Raw genomic sequence first — 20,470 nt, 5'->3', positions numbered from 1 at the left:
GTGTTCGGCTCATCCCTACCCTGCACAAAATGACATTTAACTGAAAAAAAGTCATTTAAAACTGCTTGCGGTTTTAATATAATATCTGGTTCCGGCAATATGGATGAAAATCATTCAGAAAAATGGCATGGGTAGCCCCCCTTTCCCATTGGGTCTTGTATGGATATTAAGGGGAACCCCACACCCATATTAAAAAAAGGAAAAGCGTGGGAGCCCCCAGGCCCTATATACTCAGAACAGCAGTATACAGGCGGTGCAAACAAGACAGGGACTGTGTAGGTTTGTTGTGTTAAGTAGAATCTATTTGTAATTTTGAACTGGTACATTTTTAAAATGCAGCTCCAGTTAAAAAAATCTATTTTTAAGCTTTTAGAAAAACATAGGGAAGGGTTATCACCCCTGTATAATTTTTTTTGCTGTCCGTCTTTTTTCATCTCACTTCCTGTTGTCTCCTTCCGTTTGCAAGTAGGAGACGTTTGTAAGTTGGATGTTTGAAAGTAGGGGCCTGCCCTATATGCTCTGGAGAAATGGGGGCCTAAGGTGTTTGGGTTGCCACAACACTGTAAGCCCTCAAAGTGACTCTTGATGGACACTGGAGCGCCCTGCTGTGAACAATTATATAAAGAATTGTAATTACATGCCAATGTTGAACAGTGATAGAAAAATTGGGCCTTTGGTGGTTGTGGTGGTGGTGCTGGTGCCACAACACAACACAACACAAGTCCTCACAGTTACTCTCGGTGAGCACAGGAGCGGGCCCTGCTGTGAAATATTATGTCAAGAATTGTAATTACATGCCCATGTTAAACAGGCTGAAAAATTGGGCCTTAGGCACTGGTGCCACAACACTGCAACCTCTCCCAGATACTCTAGTTGGAGTGCAGGAATGAGCCCTGCTGCAAAGCATTGCAATAAAATTGTATTACATGCCCCTGTTAAACAGGGGCTGAAAAATTGGGCCTATACACGGCAAACTCTACCATATACTCTAGTTGTTAAAGGGGCTGAAATATTATTATTATTATTATTATTCAGGATTATAAATATTGGGCCTTAGGCACTGGTGCTGGTGGACCGACACTGCAACCTCTCGAATATATACTCTATTTGGAGTGCAGGAATGGGCCCTGCTGCAAGGCATTGTGTCAAAAATTGTAAATGCACGCCCCTGTTAATCAGGGGCTGAAAAATTGGGCCTTAGGCACTGGTGCTGGTGCCATGACACTGCAACCTCTCCCATATACTCTATTTGGATTGCAGGAATGAGCCCTGCTGCAAAGCATTGCATCAAAAATTGTAATTACACACCCCTGTTAAACAGGGGCTGAAAAATTGGGCTGGTGGCATCACCCAGAACCAAAAATGTTCTTCCAAGATATCAGCGGAGGAGGAAGAGGACAGACAGTCAACATAACAGGACAGTCGCTCAGCATTAGCATAGGCAGTCTTGAAGGGATATGATATTTCAAAAAAAATTATTTGGTTACATCAGCTTCAGGTGCTTGGTAGCTGGTGGTGATCCAAGACTGATTCATCTTTATGAAGGTCAGTCAATCAACCGAGTCAGTGGACAGGCGTACCCTGTGATCGGTTACAAAGCCACCAGCAGCACTGAAGGTGCATTCCGAAAGAATTCTGGATGCAGGACAGGCCAGTAGCTCAATTGCATACAGTGAAAACTCTGGCCAGTGATCCATCCTCAAGACCCAGTAAGCCAGAGGATTTTCAGTGGGAAAGGTGTCCATGTCTGACCTTGCCCCTAGGTATTCCTGCACCATGTAAATCAGACGCTGGCGATGGTTGCTGGAACCGATCATACCTTGGGGCTGCGGACTAAAAAATTGTCTGAACACATCGCTCAGATGGCCACCTTCTCCACCGCTCCTTCTAACTGAACCCTCAGTAACACGTTGTCCAGGACCAGGAGTTTGTAACCTCCCAGTCTCTGGGAACGCGTTGCACAGACCTTTCTGCAAGGCCTCCCGGAGATGTCTCATCCTCCGCTCCCTCTGCGATGGCAAGATAAGGTCCACAACCTTACCCTTGTACATTGGATCAAGGAGAGTGGCCAGCCAGTAATGGTCCCTCTCCTTGAACAGAAGAATACGAGGATCCTTCCACAGGCTTTTCAGGATCAGGGAGGCCATGCAGCGTAGGTTAGTTGAGGCATTCGGTCTGGAGTCACTAAGGACAACATGATCCGCAGCCAACTCCTCCCAGCCACATACAAGTCCACGGGTTTCTTGGGACTGTAAATCATCCCTACAAGACTGCTGCTGCTGATGCTGAGTGCCAGGCTCCACCTCCATGCTGACACAATCATCCTCCTCCTCCTCCTCCTCCTCCTCATCCACTTCCTGTGTGATGGGTAGGACAGCAGGAACACTGTCTGGATAAAGGGGGCCTTGAGAGGCAAGGAAGTCCTCCTCTTCCTGCCTCTGTTCTGCCTCAAGTGCCCTGTTCATTATTCCACGAAGTGTATGCTCCAACAGGTGGACAAGAGGTACAGTGTCACTGATGCATGCACTGTCACTGCTCACCATCTTTGTGGCCTCCTCAAACGGTGGCTCTATTTGAGAACAGCAATACAGGGTAGATACAGGTGTATACTGCGCTGGAGGCACACAACACCCACTAACTCCTGCAGATGGCTGTATTAGAGAACACCAGCAATAAAGGGCAGATACAGGTGTATATTGTGCTGTGCTGGAGGCACACAACACCCACTAACTCCTGCAGATGCCTTTATTATAGAACACCAGCAATTAAAGGGAAGATACAGGTGTATACTGTGCTGTGCTGTGGGCACAAAACACCCACTAACTCCTGCAGATGCCTTTATTATAGAACACCAGCAATAAAGGGTAGATGCAGGTGTATACTGTGCTGTGCTGGAGGCACACAAAACCCACTAACTCCTGCAGATGACTCTATTAGAGAACCGTAATAAAGGGTAGATACAGGTGTATACTGTGCTGGAGGCACACAACACCAACTAACTCCTGCAGATGACTGTATTAGAGAACGCCAGCAATAAAGGGTAGATACAGGTGTATATTGTGCTGTGCTGGAGGCACACAACACCCATTAACTCCTGCAGATGCCTTTATTATAGAACACCAGCAATAAAGGGTAGATACAGGTGTATACTGTGCTGTGCTGGAGGCACACAACACCCACTAACTTCTGCAGATGGCTCAATTAGAGAACAGTAATAAAGGTAGATATGGGCGTATACTGCACTGGAAGCACACAACACCCACTAACTCCTGCAGATGGCTCTATTAGAGAACAGCAATAAAGGGTAGATATGGGTGTATACTAGGCTGAAGTCACACAACACCCATTAACTCCTATATATAAGAAGTAGTGTTGCGCAGTACTGGGTTGGGTGATATTATCCTGAGAGGTTAGTAAATTCTGTCCACATCACAATAATTAAAGTTAGATGTGTTATCGCCCAGACTAAAAGGGGATATATGGGCGGCTAAAATTGGCGAAATAATATGAAAAAAATGATGCTCAAGTGTGAACGAATATGAGTGGGTGACTTCTACGTCACAATGTGAATAGCAAAGTATATCCAATGGTAAGCAAAATAAATAGTGATTCTTAATGCGATTAACAAAATCGCATAAGAAGTGCCAGTGCTAGATAGTGAATAAATCTATAGAAATATCAACTACACCATAAATAAAAACCAATGTGCATAAAAAAGTCATTAAAAAACACAAGAATTATGTGAAACAGGTTTGCTAGTGGCTGGGAAATCGCATAAAGTGCCAGTGCCGAAAATTATTGTAAATAAATGCGTATAAATATCTTTATACCATGTGCTAAATTGTGTAAATACGGTGAACACGTAAAATCATGTGACATACACAAAATCGTGTCAAAGAAAACGACACATAAGAAAAGAAATGGATCTCTGTAAAAATATTCTCAGTAAGTGTGCACAGTGATTTAAAAAGCTATATCAACCAATAGATAAAAAGATTGCACAATCACATATATCAGGTTTGTGTCCATTCAAGATGTGCGATAACTGGTGGCGATTATATTCAAAATCGCATGCAACAAAAAACGCATGAAGTGCTGGTATCAGATTTTTTTGTGCACTGTAAAGTAACGTTGCAAACAGTGATGGTATTAGTGATGGTGACTATATCCCGCGTGGTCCTGTGTACTCAGGGTATGGATGTCCCCTTACCTTACAGCTGTAAGGTAACAGCGTTTGACATGTATATCCTCAGGCTTCCTGGTGGTCTTTTATCCCTCGAGGTCCTATCCTTATGGCCCCGGAAACTGGCGTCTCCTGCCTATTACACCGTGTTGGTCTCCTTAAGTGGACGTTCAGCGGTACTCAGCATAGGGGGGGGGGGGGGGTTGTTAGGTTGCCTCAGAAACATATAGAGATTTCTTTGCAATGTAAAAACGAGCCTCGAGCTCGATTACGTCACTTCCGGTAGCGTCCCGACGCGTGTTCGTCACGGTCACGTGACTTCATCAGGGGATACCCTGATGAAGTCACGTGACCGTGACGAACACGCGTCGGGACGCTACCGGAAGTGACGTAATCGAGCTCGAGGCTCGTTTTTACATTGCAAAGAAATCTCTATATGTTTCTGAGGCAACCTAACAACCCCCCCCCCCCCTATGCTGAGTACCGCTGAACGTCCACTTAAGGAGACCAACACGGTGTAATAGGCAGGAGACGCCAGTTTCCGGGGCCATAAGGATAGGACCTCGAGGGATAAAAGACCACCAGGAAGCCTGAGGATATACATGTCAAACGCTGTTACCTTACAGCTGTAAGGTAAGGGGACATCCATACCCTGAGTACACAGGACCACGCGGGATATAGTCACCATCACTAATACCATCACTGTTTGCAACGTTACTTTACAGTGCACAAAAAAATCTGATACCAGCACTTCATGCGTTTTTTGTTGCATGCGATTTTGAATATAATCGCCACCAGTTATCGCACATCTTGAATGGACACAAACCTGATATATGTGATTGTGCAATCTTTTTATCTATTGGTTGATATAGCTTTTTAAATCACTGTGCACACTTACTGAGAATATTTTTACAGAGATCCATTTCTTTTCTTATGTGTCGTTTTCTTTGACACGATTTTGTGTATGTCACATGATTTTACGTGTTCACCGTATTTACACAATTTAGCACATGGTATAAAGATATTTATACGCATTTATTTACAATAATTTTCGGCACTGGCACTTTATGCGATTTCCCAGCCACTAGCAAACCTGTTTCACATAATTCTTGTGTTTTTTAATGACTTTTTTATGCACATTGGTTTTTATTTATGGTGTAGTTGATATTTCTATAGATTTATTCACTATCTAGCACTGGCACTTCTTATGCGATTTTGTTAATCGCATTAAGAATCACTATTTATTTTGCTTACCATTGGATATACTTTGCTATTCACATTGTGACGTAGAAGTCACCCACTCATATTCGTTCACACTTGAGCATCATTTTTTTCATATTATTTCGCCAATTTTAGCCGCCCATATATCCCCTTTTAGTCTGGGCGATAACACATCTAACTTTAATTATTGTGATGTGGACAGAATTTACTAACCTCTCAGGATAATATCACCCAACCCAGTACTGCGCAACACTACTTCTTATATATTTTTCCTGTAAAAAGGGTTCAAGTACCCCACTTCCAGTGTATGCAGCAGTACAAAATTAGATCCTTGTTCTCTTCCCTGATTAGGCGCAGGAATAACCCCTTAATACTTACCCATTAACTCCTGCAGACGCCGGAACACTACACAAGGCCGCCGCGCTGGCGGCATTATATACATCCTGCCTTTGGCCAATTATGGCTCTCCTCGCTGCCGGCGCTGTGATTGGCCAAGCATGCGGGGTCACAGTGCATGCTTGGCCAATCATGAGCCAACAATGCACTGCGATGGCGCAGTGCATTGTGGGCTTCGAGCGCCACACGAATTTGGCTTGAACAGCCCACAGAGTTCTGGATTCGCCGAATAGGCGAACAGCCAGTGTTCGGGTCGAACATGTGTACGACTCGAACACCATGGGCTCCAAGGTCGAACAATAGTGCAATGGGCACTAAAGGGGTCCAATAAGGCAGAATTAACTAACTGGTACACATGTTCCTGCAGCTGAGGTCTACTGCCATGTTGGCTCCAGTATTGAGTAGTGGGGAAGTGACAACAAGGTCTTCGGCTGTACATGGGTTTCAGATATAGCAGATGAGGAAAGTTAGGGAGAGGCACAACAACAGTAAGACAGGATTTCATCTGGGAAAGGTCACAGAGGAGTGGGGGGGAGCAACCGGTTAATTCCACCAAATGGCAGGTGTGGACATTTATCAACACATTTGCTATAGACTGCACTGAAGTAATTTGCAGTCTCTGTCTAAAAAGTACCAAGAATGGCAATACCATCAGTCATTTGGGTACCAAGTGTATGAAGTGACACATGACTTCTCACCATGGGATGATTGGGAGATGCATCTCTATGCTAGCCTTCAACATGAATGGGGTCACACTCAGCCTTCTAGCTCCTAACTTTCCACCTACCTCTACCACCATTACACAAGATTCCCCATCAGCAGCCTTGAAAATCTTTCAATGGGTGTCAGCGGTTTACCTTTTCACTCTTCCGAAGGGGAAAAGGTGCCAAACAAAGTAGGGACATGTGAAGGGTTAAACTTTTCTTTAATTTTGACAACCCCGGCCTGCCATTTCAAGCTTTAGCATTTAATAGGCACGTTTCTATGCACCAGATTATAGAACAGAAGAAATACAATCCCAGCCATCCCTATGCCCAGTGGCTCAATGACAGCTAGGCAAAATTGTTGTCTTAAAGCTCCAGCCTTTCTAGCTGGTGGATTTGGCCCACTTTTGTGAATTTGTGGCATGTACTTAACTGCAGTGGATCATTCCCAGCCAACATGTTTTGCCCATAAGGCCATCCCTGCCCTCCACCATCATGTGGGAGATAATGTTTCCATAACGTTGGACCACTTGGTCAGCAGGAATGTCCACCGAACCACAGACTCGTAATCCAGCAAGTAGGGGCAGGAACTTTATATAGTGTTCACGGTTCACTGTGTAACTCTGCTGGTCACCAGAAAGAAAATGCATAATGGGGCACACCATTGTAGCTAGCTCTGCCACCCAGCTTCCTTACAGCTGATGATGGTAACAGTGTGGTCACATCCATCTCTTCCTCCTCAATGCCCTTCTTGGATAAGTTGTCCTCTGAAAAGCAATGCAAGAGTCTATGCAATGACTGCAAAAAAAAATATGTTATACAAAAGTTCAGCTGATATGCCTGGGACAGGAGCCACACTGGGCCTGAGATTATGTCGGCTCCTCAGGGGCAGACCCAGTGGTGGTTAGCTCCATCTTGTGGACAGGAAAGATTGTGTGTGACAAGGGCTCCAACCTGCTGTCTGCCTTATGGCAAGGGGAATTTGCACAGCTCTTGGAACTCCAAACTCAAATTTTGTCTTCTCTCCCCCCCTCCTCCTTCTCTCTTTGTTTTTCTTTCCTCATCCTATCGCTCTCTTCCATTTCCTCCCCTCTCATCCCATTCTCTCAGGATCAGGGTCAGTGCCATAACCAGAGAGACATCACCTTAAAGGGATCATATTCAATTGTAGCCCACTCCTAGGTAGGTGCTAGGTTAGTTAGGTAAGTGTTAGAGTGTGGTTTTGATAGGTGAATTTAGCTGCCACACTGTAGTCAGTGTGGCTGTAATTGTAAGTAAGGTAAAAGTACAGTTTGGCTCACTGGACCCAGTGAGCTGGGATTGCTTAGCTAGGTCTGTTCTGTGTGCTCTGCTGATGCCAGTCTGTCTGATAACTCCCTTTGTATCAAGGTAACTTGAGAAGTTTCTCAATTATAGGTGTGGAATTATGCAGATGGCAACATGTACAAGTTTGAGGTACTCATATATTAATGCAGCCCGGGCCAATCCCAGAGATGTAGGGTCTGATGGCATATATTCTGGGAGCACACAGAGCTCAGGGTCTTGTTCCAGAGCAGAGGAGTCCAGCCTGGGGGGGGGGCTCCTCCCAGGCAGAAAATGCTGTTGGTGAGGCCTCAGGTGGGTGACCTTTGGGAAAGAAAGCTGTGGTGCTAAGGAGCAGCTGACTTACGGGAGCTGTCTGCTAAAGATCTGTCTGGTATCACTGGAAGATGTTGCATGGAAGATTGGAAGGAGGCATCCATCTGTCCTTGGGACTCGTGAGACAGGGATTTATAGATCTTGGGGACCTTGTGCTCTAGCTACCCCTCTGGTGCCCCTTTAGTCAGCTGCGGCTCTGTTAAAGGGAACACCGGCTTGAGTCCTGAAGAGCTTTGTCCACCTAGTCCCCTACTTAAAGGGACTTTGCTCTTGTGGCTCTAACTACTTAAAATTGAAGTCTACTGTTTGTTTCAAGGACTTTACTATAGCTTACTCAGAAAGGAATATCAAGTCCTCAAGTTGTACATAGTTCTTATTTTTGGAGTATGCCACCACTTCCCTCATCCCTATCCAAGTTCTACAAATATAAAAACCACAAAAACAACATCCCCTAGACTGCTCCTTGAAGAAAAAGTGAATGATCATGTTGGGTGCCTGGGTGAAAAATTTTGGGAAGACCCAAGTAGTAATCCAGTGGCTTCTATGGGAGTAGCGCTACGCAATGGAGAAATGTCATTGCCTAAATGACCCAACAGAGCATACTTGCTGCTTATAATTTATACAGCCAGATGTTCTGGTGAGTTTGGTGTGCTGATGGTGATTAGCACAGTGGAATCTTTGGAGGTCACTATGGAGATCTGGACAGGATAAAAGGAGAAGCACTGCACTTTACTTTTATGAACTGATGTAATCACTATCTACTGTACTTATTCTCACGTTTGATCACTTATCAATTTTTGACGCATATTTATTGTGTTTTGTCCATTTATTACATGAATTTTGAGTTTCTATTTATTATTTATAAAAGTTTTTGAGAATTGTACCCATGTTTATTTTTTAACAAATCAGCTGAGAGCTGAGCTCAGCCTCGCCCTGTGCAAAAGAGTTGTAACAGAATCAACTGTATTTCTAGTTCCAGAGACTTTCAGTTTCACTTCCCTCTTCTGCTGTCAGCGATGGCGTCTGGTGATCTGAGAGCTGAGTTGGAATGTTCCGTCTGTCTGAACATTTATACCGATCCTGTAACCCTGAGATGTGGTCACAACTTCTGTCGGGTCTGTATTGATCGTGTGCTGGATACACAGGAGGGGTCTGGAGGATATTCCTGTCCTGAATGCAGAGAGAAGTTTCCCGATCGTCCTGCACTGCAGAGGAACATAACACTACGTAACATTATGGAGAGGTTCTTGTCTGCTCAGCCAGATCAAGAGGAGTCCGGGGTCTTCTGTACTCACTGTGTGGACACTCCTGTACCTGCTGTTAGATCCTGTCTGCTCTGTGAGGTTTCTCTGTGTGATAAACACCTGAGAGTCCACAAAAAGTCCCCAGAACACGTCTTAACTGACCCCACCTTGTCCATGGAGAGCAGGAAATGCCCCGTCCATAAGAAGATCTTGGAGTATTATTGCACTGAGGACGATATCTGTATCTGTATGGCTTGTTCTATGATTGGAGGACATAAAGGACATGAGATGATATCACTGGAGAAGGCTTCTGAGAAGAAGAAGGAGACACTGAGGAATGTTCTTCAGAAACTTCTGACAAAGAGAGAGGAGACGGAGGAAAGAGTCCAGAGTCTGCAGGAACACCGGAGGAAAGTAGAAGAAGAAGAAGCAGCTGGTGACACCGAGAGAGTCACTGCCCTGTTTAGAGATCTCAGGAGACGTCTGGAAGACCTGGAGATAAGAGTCCTGAGGGACATCTCCGGGAGGGCAGAGCGGATCTCCATCTCCATCCGGGATCTGGAAATAAAGAAGGAAGAGCTGTCCAGGAAGTTGCGTCACATTGAGGAGCTGTGTAACGTGACGGATCCACTGACTGTCTTACAGGAATCAGACACAGGTGACTTGTGTGATACTGAGGATGGAGATAATGAGGACAGAGAGAGACATGATGAGCTCCTCCATGATGGAGGGGGTCTGGATGTGGCGGGGGTCTTACACACAGGTTTATCTGATATAATAACAGAGGTAAATATACACTTCCCTACACAGGGAGCTGCAGACATATTACTGGATGGAAACACAGCTAACAATTATCTACAGATATCAGATGACAGGAAAACTGTATCCAGGTCAGATGTAGAGCAGAATCACCCAGAAACACCAGAGAGATTCCAGGATGATTATCAGGTGATGAGCAGTCGGAGTTTCTCCTCAGGGAGACATTACTGGGAAGTGGATGTTGGGGGGTCAAGGTGGTGGACAGTTGGGATGTGTTACCCCAGTATAGACAGGAGAGGGGGGCAGTCAGCGATTGGATATAATAACAAGTCCTGGGCATTGAACATGTCATGTGATGAGCATATATTGATACATGACAGTGATGAGACCTTCTTAGTTGATGACATCTTTAGTAAGAGAGTCAGGATATATCTGGATTATGAGGCCGGGCGGATCTCCTTTTATGATCTGTGTGACCCGATCCGACACCTCCACACCTTCACCACCACCTTCACTGAGCCCCTCCATGCTGGGATAGCTGTATGGGGAGGTTGTATAAAGATCTGTGATGGGAATCAAGAGATATGAGAACTCTGCCCAGAGTTTGAGGCCATCACAGGGATGGGCAATGGGATTGGTTCAGTGTTCAACCAATGCTTCGAGGAAGTGGTGGCTCCTGGAAGACGTATAAGGGCTGCTATTGCAGACCTTCTTCTGAAAATGCTAATTATCTGGCTGTGTGTAATATAGGAACCTTAATTTTTCTGAGTCCCCCCTGTAACTTAGTTATTTTACCTGTTGGTTCTGCTCCCTTTAGGAGACCAATCTCTCCAGAAAAAGTTAGAGGGTTGGGACAAACCATTTACCAATGACAGGGGGGCTTATAATGGTCAGCTTTTATTCAACACAATAAAATTGTAAAAACACAATAGCTCAGCTGGGGAGGGGGGGGAGGGGGTTGCTGCACTAACATCGCTTAGTTAATATGGTGACCTTTCAGTTTTTTTCTCCATTCAGCCCGCTGAATGATATACTTCAATTTCGGCTCTAACATCTGTTTAGCCCCTATGGACCAGACCATGTTTCACTTTCTGCTATGTGTCTGTTCATGAGTCTATAGCTTTGTAATTACTTATGATAAAGAATTGATATATATATTGTTTTGTTTTTGTTTGTTTGTTTTTTTGGGGGGGGGGGGGACAGACGGGGTCTCTCACGTCCTTTTTTTTCATTTATTTGCATTTTAAGGGGAAAAAAAGAGTAAAAATCAGAAAAAAAAATTTTCTTTTTTCGGGGTTGATCAGTAATATTTTGAACACAAGTACCATTAATGTGAGCAAAACGTTAATTTTATTCTGCTGCTTGTTCTATTTAATGCAACATTAAAATGACATTTTTGGTACAAAGCATGTTAACCACTTCAGCCCCGGAAGGATTTGCCCCCTTCCTGACCAGGCCATTTGTTGCGATTCGGCACTGCGTCAATTTAACTGACAATTGCGCGTTTGTTATGTCCTTTTTCTGCACAAATAGAGCTTTCTTTTGGTGGTATTTGATTACCTCTGCATTTTTTTTTTTTTATTATTATTTTTTTTTTTTTTGCGCTATAAACAAAAAAAGACCGATAATTTTGAAAAAAAAACAACAGTATTTTGTACTTTTTGCTATAATAAATATCCCCAATTTTATTTATTTTTTTAAACAAATTTCTTCATCATTTTAGGCTGATATGTATTCTTCTACATTTTTTTGATAAAATTAAAATGTCAATAAGCGTATATTGATTGGTTTGCACAAATTTTATAGCGTCTACAAAATAGGGGATAGATTTATGAAATTTTTATTATAATTTTTTTTTTTTTACTAGTAATGGTGGTGATTTGTGATTGTGATCAAGGGGTTAAATGTGTTCCCTCAGTGTGTTCTAACAGTGGGGGGAATGTGGCTTTTACTAGAGGAGGAGAGAGATCGTTGTTCCTACTTAGAAGGCACACATGATCTGTCTCCTCTCCCCTGACAGAACCCGGGATTTGTGTGTTTACACACACAGATCCCACTTTGTCACGAGCGATCGCGGGTGCCCGTCGGTCATCACACCCGCCGGGCACGGGCATCGCTCTGGGGCCTGCTACAGCCTCTTAAAGAGCCGACGTACAGCTACGACGGCTCGCGCAACAGTTTCAACCTGCCACAGTATAACTGCGGCAGCTGGTCAGGAAGGGGTTAAAGTTATTTACAAAGGAAATACAGGTTTTTTTTTTTGTTTCTTTTCTGCATACATTTCATTTTTCTCATAATGCATCAGTAATTTATAGTTCTTACTGATTTAAAATAAAACAGATATGCCCTAAACCACATATTTTTAACAGCATATCGTTAACCACTTGCCGCCCAGCCGCCGCAGTTTTTCTGCGGCCGAAACGACCTTATGTAACATCGATTCGCCCTGTGGCCCCTATTGGAGCGTGCACGCCCGCTACTCGCCCACAGAGCCGATGTGAGTGCCTGGCGTTCACGATCACCGCCGGGCTCCCGCGATCGCTCTTGGCACACTGAGAAATGGGATTTGTTTGTGTAAACACACAGTTTCCGGTTCTCTGAGGGGAGAAGAGACCGATTGTGTGTTTATACAGAGTATAAACAGCGATCTGTCATCTCCCCTACACAGTCCCCTCCCCATTCAGTTAGAACACACACTAGGGAACACAATTAACCCCTTGATCGCCCCCTAGTGTTAACCGTTTCACTGCCAATGACATTTTTACAGTAATCAGTGCATTTTTATAGCACTGATCACTGTATAAATGCCAGTGGTCCCAAAAATGTGTCAAAACTGTCCGATGTGTCCGCCATAATTTTGCAGTCCCGATAAAAACCGCAGATCGCTGCCATTACTAGTAAAAAAATTCATTAATAATAAAAATGCTATAAATCTATCCCCTATTTTCAGACGCTAAAACTTTTGCGCAAACCAATCAATATACGCTCATTGTGATTTTTTTACCAAAAATATGTAGAAGAATACATATCGGCCTAAACTGAGGAAAAAAATATTTTTTTATATATTTTCGGGGGATATTTATTATAGCAAAAAGTTTAAAATATTGCTATTTTTTCAAAATTATCGCTTTTTTTGTTTATAGCGCAAAAAATAAAAAACGCAGAGGTGATCAAATACCACCAAAAGGAAGCTCTATTTGTGGGGAGAAAAGTGACGTCAAATTTGTTTGGGTGCCATGTCGCATGACCGTGCAATTGTCAGTTAAAGCGACTCAGTGCCGAATCGCAAAAAAATGCTCTGGTCAGGAAGGGGGTAAAATCTTGCGAGGGTGAAACGGTTAAACAGCCGACGTACAGCTACAATGGCTCATGCAGCAGTGCCAACCTGCTGCAGTATAATTGGTCAGGAAGGGGTTAAAGTTATTTACAAAAGAAATACAGTTTTTTTTTTCTCCTGCATACATTTCATTTTTCTCATAATGCATCAGTAATTTCTAGTTCTTACTGATTTAAAAAAAAAAAAAAAAGATATTCCCTAAACCACGTATTTTTAACAGTATATCTTTAAAGATAACAACGTGAATATGTGCTTTATAAAAAAAAAAATTCCAGCAAATAATTTAACATAGAAACATGGAACAGCTGATGAAACTGTTAAATAGTGATTATGCAGGTTGAAATGAAAGGGTTAAGTAGTAAAAAAAAAAAAAAAGCATGTCCTGGTTAATTAAGAGTTAACTTCCTGTGCACTCAATAACAACTTTCCTCTGTCCGCTGCAGCTCTCTCACTGCGAATCTCTCTGACAGGGAATGCAGGAAATAAGATTGCTACTATGTTACTTGTTTTTTTTTTACTTAAAATGTTACAATACAATTTCCATGAAGATCATCTGTCAGAGAGATCATTCAGTGAGGAGGACTTCTCACTAGCTTCCAGTCATAGGATTTCAAGGGCTGTGCACAGGAGCTCAGTAGAAGGAGATAAGAAAAGATAAGATCCTGCAAGGTGTACAAGACACCCTGTGTACAGAGGAAGGGGGTTTTATGGAGGTCTGTAAGATGCCCAAGGTAGGAAACTGGCCAATACCGGACACTTTCACCCCCTTCCTGCCCAGGCCAATTTTCAGCGCTGTCACACTTTGAATGACAATTGCGCCATCATGCAACACCATATGGCATTTTTATTTTAAATTATATTTAAATTAAAATTTTACATTTTTTATTACTTCATGCAATTTGTTCTTTCTTTTGGTGGCATTTAATCCCCACTGGGTTTTTACTTTTTTTGCTAAATAATAATAAAAAAAATAAGACTGAAAATTTTGACAAAAATATGTGTTTTTCTTCATTTCTGTTATAAAATTTTGCAAATAAATAATCTTTCTTCATAAATTTAGGGCAAACTGTATTTTGCTATATTTCTTTGGTGAAAATAACCCAAATAAGTGTATATTATTTAGTCTGTAGGAAAGTTATAGCATCCAAAAACTATGGAATTTACAGTGGTGTGAAAAAGTGTTTGCCCCCTTCCTCATTTCCTGTTCCTTTGCATGTTTGTCACACTTAAGTGTTTCGGAACATCAAACCAATTTAAACAATAGTCAAGGATAACACAAGTAAACACAAAATGCAATTTGTAAATGAAGGTGTTTATTATTAAAGGTGAAAAAAAATCCAAACCATCATGGCCCTGTGTGAAAAAGTGATTGCCCCCCTTGTTAAAACATACTATAACTGTGGTTGTCCACACCTGAATTCAATTTCTCTAGCCACACCCAGGCCCGATTATTGCCACACCTGTTCACAATCAAGGCATCACTTAAATAGGAGCTGCTTGACATAGTAAGGTCCACCAGAAGATCCTTAAAAGCTACACATCATGCCGAGACCCAAAGAAATTCAGGAACAATTGAGAAAGAAAGTAATTGAGATCTATCAGTCTGGAAAGGGTTATAAAGCCATTTCCAAAGCTTTGGGAATCCAGCAAACCACAGTGAGAGCTATTATCCACAAATGGCGAAGACATGGAACAGTGGTGAACCTTCCCAGGAGTGGCCGGCAGCCCAAAATGACCCCAAGAGCGCAGCGACGACTCATCCAAGAGGTCACAAAAGACCCCACAACAACGTCCAAGGAACTGCAGGCCTCACTTGCCTCAGTTAAGGTCAGCGTTCATGCCTCCACCATCAGGAAAAGACTGGGCAAAAATGGCCTGCATGGCAGAGTTCCAAGGAGAAAACCACTGCTGAGCAAAAAGAACATCAAAGCTCGTCTCAATTTCTCCACAACACATCTTGATGATCCCCAAGACTTTTGGGACAACATTCTGTGGACCGATGAGACAAAAGTGGAACTCTTTGGAAGGTGTGTGTCCAAGTATATCTGGCGTAGAAGGAACACTGCATTTCATAAAAAGAACATTATACCAACAGTAAAATATGGTGGTGGTAGTGTGATGGTCTGGGGCTGTTTTGCTGCTTCAGGACCTGGAAGACTTGCCGTGATAAAAGGAACTATGAATTCTGCTGTCTACCAAGAGATCCTGAAGGAGAATGTCCGACCATCTGTTCGTGTACTCAAGCTGAAACGAACTTGGGTTCTGCAGCAGGACAATGATCCTAAACACACCAACAAGTCCACCACCGAATGGCTGAAGAAAAACAAAATGAAGACTTTGGAGTGGCCTAGCCAAAGTCCTGACCTGAATCCTATTGAGATGTTGTGGTATGACCTTAAAAAGGCCGTTCATGCTCGAAAACCCTCTAATGTAACTGAATTAGGACAATTCTGCAAAGATGAGTGGGCCAAAATTCCTCCAGGACGCTGTAAAAGCCTCATTGCACGTTATCGCAAACGCTTGGTTGCAGTTGTTGCTGCTAAGGGTGGCCCAACCAGTTATTAGGTTTAGGGGGCAATCACTTTTTCACACAGGGCCATGATGGTTTGGATTTTTTTTCACCTTTAATAATAAACACCTTCCTTTACAAAATGCATTTTGTGTTTACTTGTGTTGTCCTTGACTATTGTTTAAATTGGTTTGATGTTCCGAAACACTTAAGTGTGACAAACATGCAAAGGAACAGGAAATGAGGAAGGGGGCAAACACTTTTTCACACCACTGTATATCTTAAAAATTGATCAATCCTGATGTACTGACGGCGCCAATCTAATTTCTTGAGGCCTGAAAACCTACAAATACCTCCCAAATTACCCATTTTTTGCAAAATAGACAGTCCAAGGTATGTCGTTAGAGGCATGGCACATTTTTTGAAGTTGTAATTTTTTATCATCATTTTTTGGAAACTGAAGAAATAAAAAAAAAAAAAAATGTGATAAAGAATAATTGAAAACAAGTTATTATTATTATTATTTTTTTTTTTTTTTTTTTTTTTTTTTACATACTGTCACCGGTGCAGTACAGCATCATCTAATAGCGGGTGTGGCTGTGATCAGGGACATTGACTGGTGACAGTATGGAAAACAAAATGTAATAATTTGTTTTCAATTTTTTTATCACATTTGTTTTTCTTTTTTGTATTTTTGTTTTTTTTTGTATTTTTTTAACACACTGTGACCAGAGCAATATAATGTTCCCATAGTGACATTGTACTAAACTGATTACAGTTTTTTTTTTTTTTAACACATTATGATTGCTTATAGCAGTGCATTGCATTGCTATAAGCAAACATTTTACTAAATGAAATGGATTAATTCAGTTTGTTTTGTTGTTGTTAGCTGTGATTGGCCAGAGCTAATCACATGGTTCAGATGGGCTATGATTGGCCCTGTCTGTACCATGTGATCACACTGAGTGATCACAGCTAGCAACAGAATTGTACCCAATGGATGGCATAAATGGAAGCCATCCATTGTTTACAACTGTCATGTGATTTGCTGTGATTGGTCACAGAGGTCACATGGTACCAGCAACGAGCCGGTACACTGATCAGTCACTGTGTGTGTTGGACGTAGCTGGTGACAGATCACGTAGTTGCGCGGCCGCACGTGAGGCACGTTCTGGGAGGACGTCATATACAACGTCCACCCATATTGACGAGAGGCTCGCCCAGCGTTCATCTTGTTATAAGCTGGACAACAAGTGGTTAAGAAAATAAATAACTTCCTACGTGTACCCAGCTGAACCGCTTCTAGACAGCACGGCCAAGTTTGATCACGTGTAGCACTGACCCCCGAAGGAGCTGCTGGTTTTATTGGGATTACCGTTACCTCCTTGTTTGCTTCTCCGTCTAGGGTTTCCCGTGGTAGATGGCCCAAAGGAAAATGGAAACTGACACTGAATCTTCTTTTGGGTTATTTATTTGAAGTAGAAACAGAGTCTCTCAGTTTAAGGTAGAGGGTTAGGAGTGAATTCAGTTACTTTGGACTGCAAAAATGGGAAGTCTCTTATAAGAAAAATCCAGAGAATAAACGTTTCACAGCTGGATTCTACAACCTCCGGATAGACCTCCTCTCACTAAGCCTAGCAGCCTGTAGGGTGTTAAGTAAAGTAAAGTCTCTGCCACAGACTTGGATGTAGAATACTTGAGAAAAGTCTCTGCCACAGACTTGAGCGTAACTGAGGGACATAGACAAATTAAAAGAGCTATCCTACGGTACCAGTATCTCTCAGCCGGTCCGGCGATACCGTATGAGTGTAGATCCTTGAAGTGGCCTTCAACTGAGCCTCCATGCTCCTTCAGAGAAGCCAGCCTTGCGCGCGGCCTTCTCCATCTCACAAGAGACCACAGTACCCAGGGCAGCCCCTTGTCCCGACTAGGGATGAGCTGAGTGTTCGAGTCGAACCCAAGCGAAATCCGAACATTATGGGCCCTCGAGTTTGGCGCGCCACAGCCCATAATTCACTGTGGCATCGCAGTGCATTGCTGGCTGATGATTGGCCAAGCATGCACTATGACCCGCATGCTTGGCCAATCACAGCGCCGTCAGCGAAAAGAGCCATAATTGGCCACAGGCATCCTCAGGGGGCCTTATGGCTCAGGGGGTTTAGTACATGCCCCACACTACTTGCGTAGTGTGTTGCATAGTTAAGAGAGAGATAGACGGAGAGACAGTGTCTGAATTTCCTTTGAAGCTGTTGCAATTACAATGTGTATATTGTGCCATCATGGACAAAACAGTGCAGCGCTGATAAAAACCCCTATTTGTTATATATAAAGTCTCTTAAAATGAACAACAAGAAAAGGAAAACAATAAAAGGTTAATGTAGAGTCTCTGATAGTAATGCTCAACAGTACTTCATTCTTCTCAGTAGGTGAAAATGCGTACTGATATCCTTAGCAATCACCGAAAACAGGCGCTCCCACCACCAGACAGCCAAACCGCTCACCTTAAAAGATTGACCCCTGACTGAACAGATAGGTCAAATACAGCATTCACCACTGCCAGTGGTCATACACAAGAATTCAGGTGCATCAAATGGATGTAGCTCAGCTCCTTGGATATCAAGGTGTTGTCATCAATAATGGCTTAAACTCCCCACATGGACATCATAAAATAGAAAAATATATGTATAGTGCAGACCGTATGGATAAAAAACTAATTTATTGCATGGTTAAAAAATGTTCAACGAACAATGCAGTAAGGTGGTTGCAGTGACATTCCAGGGCCCTCCCGCACGCGTATTGTCCTGAATGGGACTTCATCAGCGGATAAAGAGGCCCTTGCAACCATTTACAAATTTATAGCCACCCACTAATTACCACCTGCTGAATTAAATCCTAATTAAAAACCTATAACCAATCAGGGGACAGATATTCAAGACCATATCCGTCCTCCCCATTAGAATAAAATGCAACTGCACAGTGCACACCTAAATCTACCCCAATTGCTGGGGTTCTGCTGGTCCTATATCACAGGTACCTGCTGTATCAGTTACAGTCGGTGTATTGTGCCACCTGCACAGTGTACACCTGAAGCTACCCCAATTGCTGGTGTTCTTCTGGTTCTATACCACAGACAGCTGTAGCAGTTACAGTCAGTGTGATGTGCCACCTGCAGTGTGTACACCTGAAGCGACCCCAATTGCTGGTGTTCTTCTGGTCCTATACCACAGGCAGCTGTATCAGTTACAGTGGGTGTATTGTGCCACCTGCACAGTGTACATCTGAAGCCACCCCAATTGCTGGTGTTGTTCTAGTCCTATACCACAAGCAGCTGTAGCAGTTACAGTCAGTGTATTGTGCCACCTGCACAGTGTACACCTGAAGCTACCCCAATTGCTGGTGTTTTGCTGGTCCTATACCACAGGCAGCTGTAGCAATTACAGTCAGTGTATTGTGCCACCTGCACAGTGTACAGCTAAAGCTACCCCAATTGCTGGTGTTCTGCTTATTCTATCTGCAGGCAGCTGCAGTAATTACAGTTGCTGTATTGTGTCATCTGCACAGTGTGCACCTAAATCTACCTCAATTGCTGGTGTTCTGCTGATCCTATACCACAGGCAGCTTTAGCAGTTACAGTCAGTGTATTGTGCCATCTGCAGTGTGTAAACCTGAAGCAACCCCAATTGCTGGTGTTCTTCTGGTCCTATACCACAGGCAGCTGTAGCAGTTACAGTCAGTGTATTGTGCCACCTGCACAGTGTACACCTGAAGCTACCCCAATTGCTGGTGTTTTGCTGGTTCTATGCCACAGGCAGCTGCTGCAGAAATTACAGTCGGTGTATTGTGCCACCTGCAATGTGTACACCTAAAGCTACCCCAATTGCTGGTGTTCTGCTGGTCCTATACCACAGGCAGCTGTAGCAATTACAGTCGGTGTATTGTGCCACCTGCAGAGTGTACAGCTAAAGCTACCCCAATTGCTGGTGTTCTTCTGATCCTATACAACAGGCAGCTGCTGCAGCAATTACAGCCGGTGTATTGTGTCATCTGCACAGTGTATGCCTAAAGCTATCCCCATTGCTGGTGTTCTGCTGATTCTATCTGCAGGCAGCTGTAGCATTTACAGTCGGTGTATTGTGCCACCTGCAGACTGTACAGCTAAAGCTACCCCAATTGCTGGTGTTCTTCTGATCCTATACCACAGGCAGCTGCTGCAGCAATTACAGTTGGTGTACTGTGTCATCTGCTCAGTGTACACCTAAAGCTACCCCTTGCTGGTGTTCTCATAGTAATAATACTACAGGCAGGCAGTTGATTTTGCTAGCTGCAGTACAATCAGTATATATGCCCCAGCTTTGTGCAGCTACATCTCCCTGCAGGTCATTAGTATGTCTGGAAGGCCAACAAGGAGAGGCAGACAGTCACGAGCCAATAAAAGAGGGCAAGCAGGCTTTGTGTCTAGAGGCAACAGTGCTGGTCGTG

At 43.3% G+C, this 20,470-nt stretch overlaps 1 protein-coding gene across 1 annotated transcript; it reads left to right on the top strand.

Annotated features, from left to right (window-relative positions):
• The first annotated feature begins 9,133 nt into the window (after positions 1 to 9,133).
• Positions 9,134 to 11,081, top strand: LOC143961844 (E3 ubiquitin-protein ligase Midline-1-like). Its single transcript, XM_077471178.1, has one exon. The coding sequence runs from the start codon at positions 9,159 to 9,161 to the stop codon at positions 10,731 to 10,733; it is 1,575 nt and encodes a 524-aa protein (XP_077327304.1). The 5' UTR covers positions 9,134 to 9,158; the 3' UTR covers positions 10,734 to 11,081.
• The last annotated feature ends 9,389 nt before the right edge of the window (positions 11,082 to 20,470 follow it).

The sequence above is a fragment of the Lithobates pipiens genome, unplaced genomic scaffold (assembly GCF_037356315.1).
Source record: "Lithobates pipiens isolate NorthernLeopardFrog02 unplaced genomic scaffold, aLitPip1_a1.2 Scaffold_8, whole genome shotgun sequence".
Lineage (NCBI taxonomy): Eukaryota > Metazoa > Chordata > Amphibia > Anura > Ranidae > Lithobates > Lithobates pipiens.
Note: the sequence above shows the minus strand (reverse complement) of the source record. Positions and strands in the feature narration are given on the sequence as shown.

Bases quoted from the DNA above. Each gene is read 5' to 3' on its own strand.
- LOC143961844 (XM_077471178.1), top strand. From the start codon at position 9,159: ATGGCGTCTGGTGATCTGAGAGCTGAGTTGGAATGTTCCGTCTGTCTG.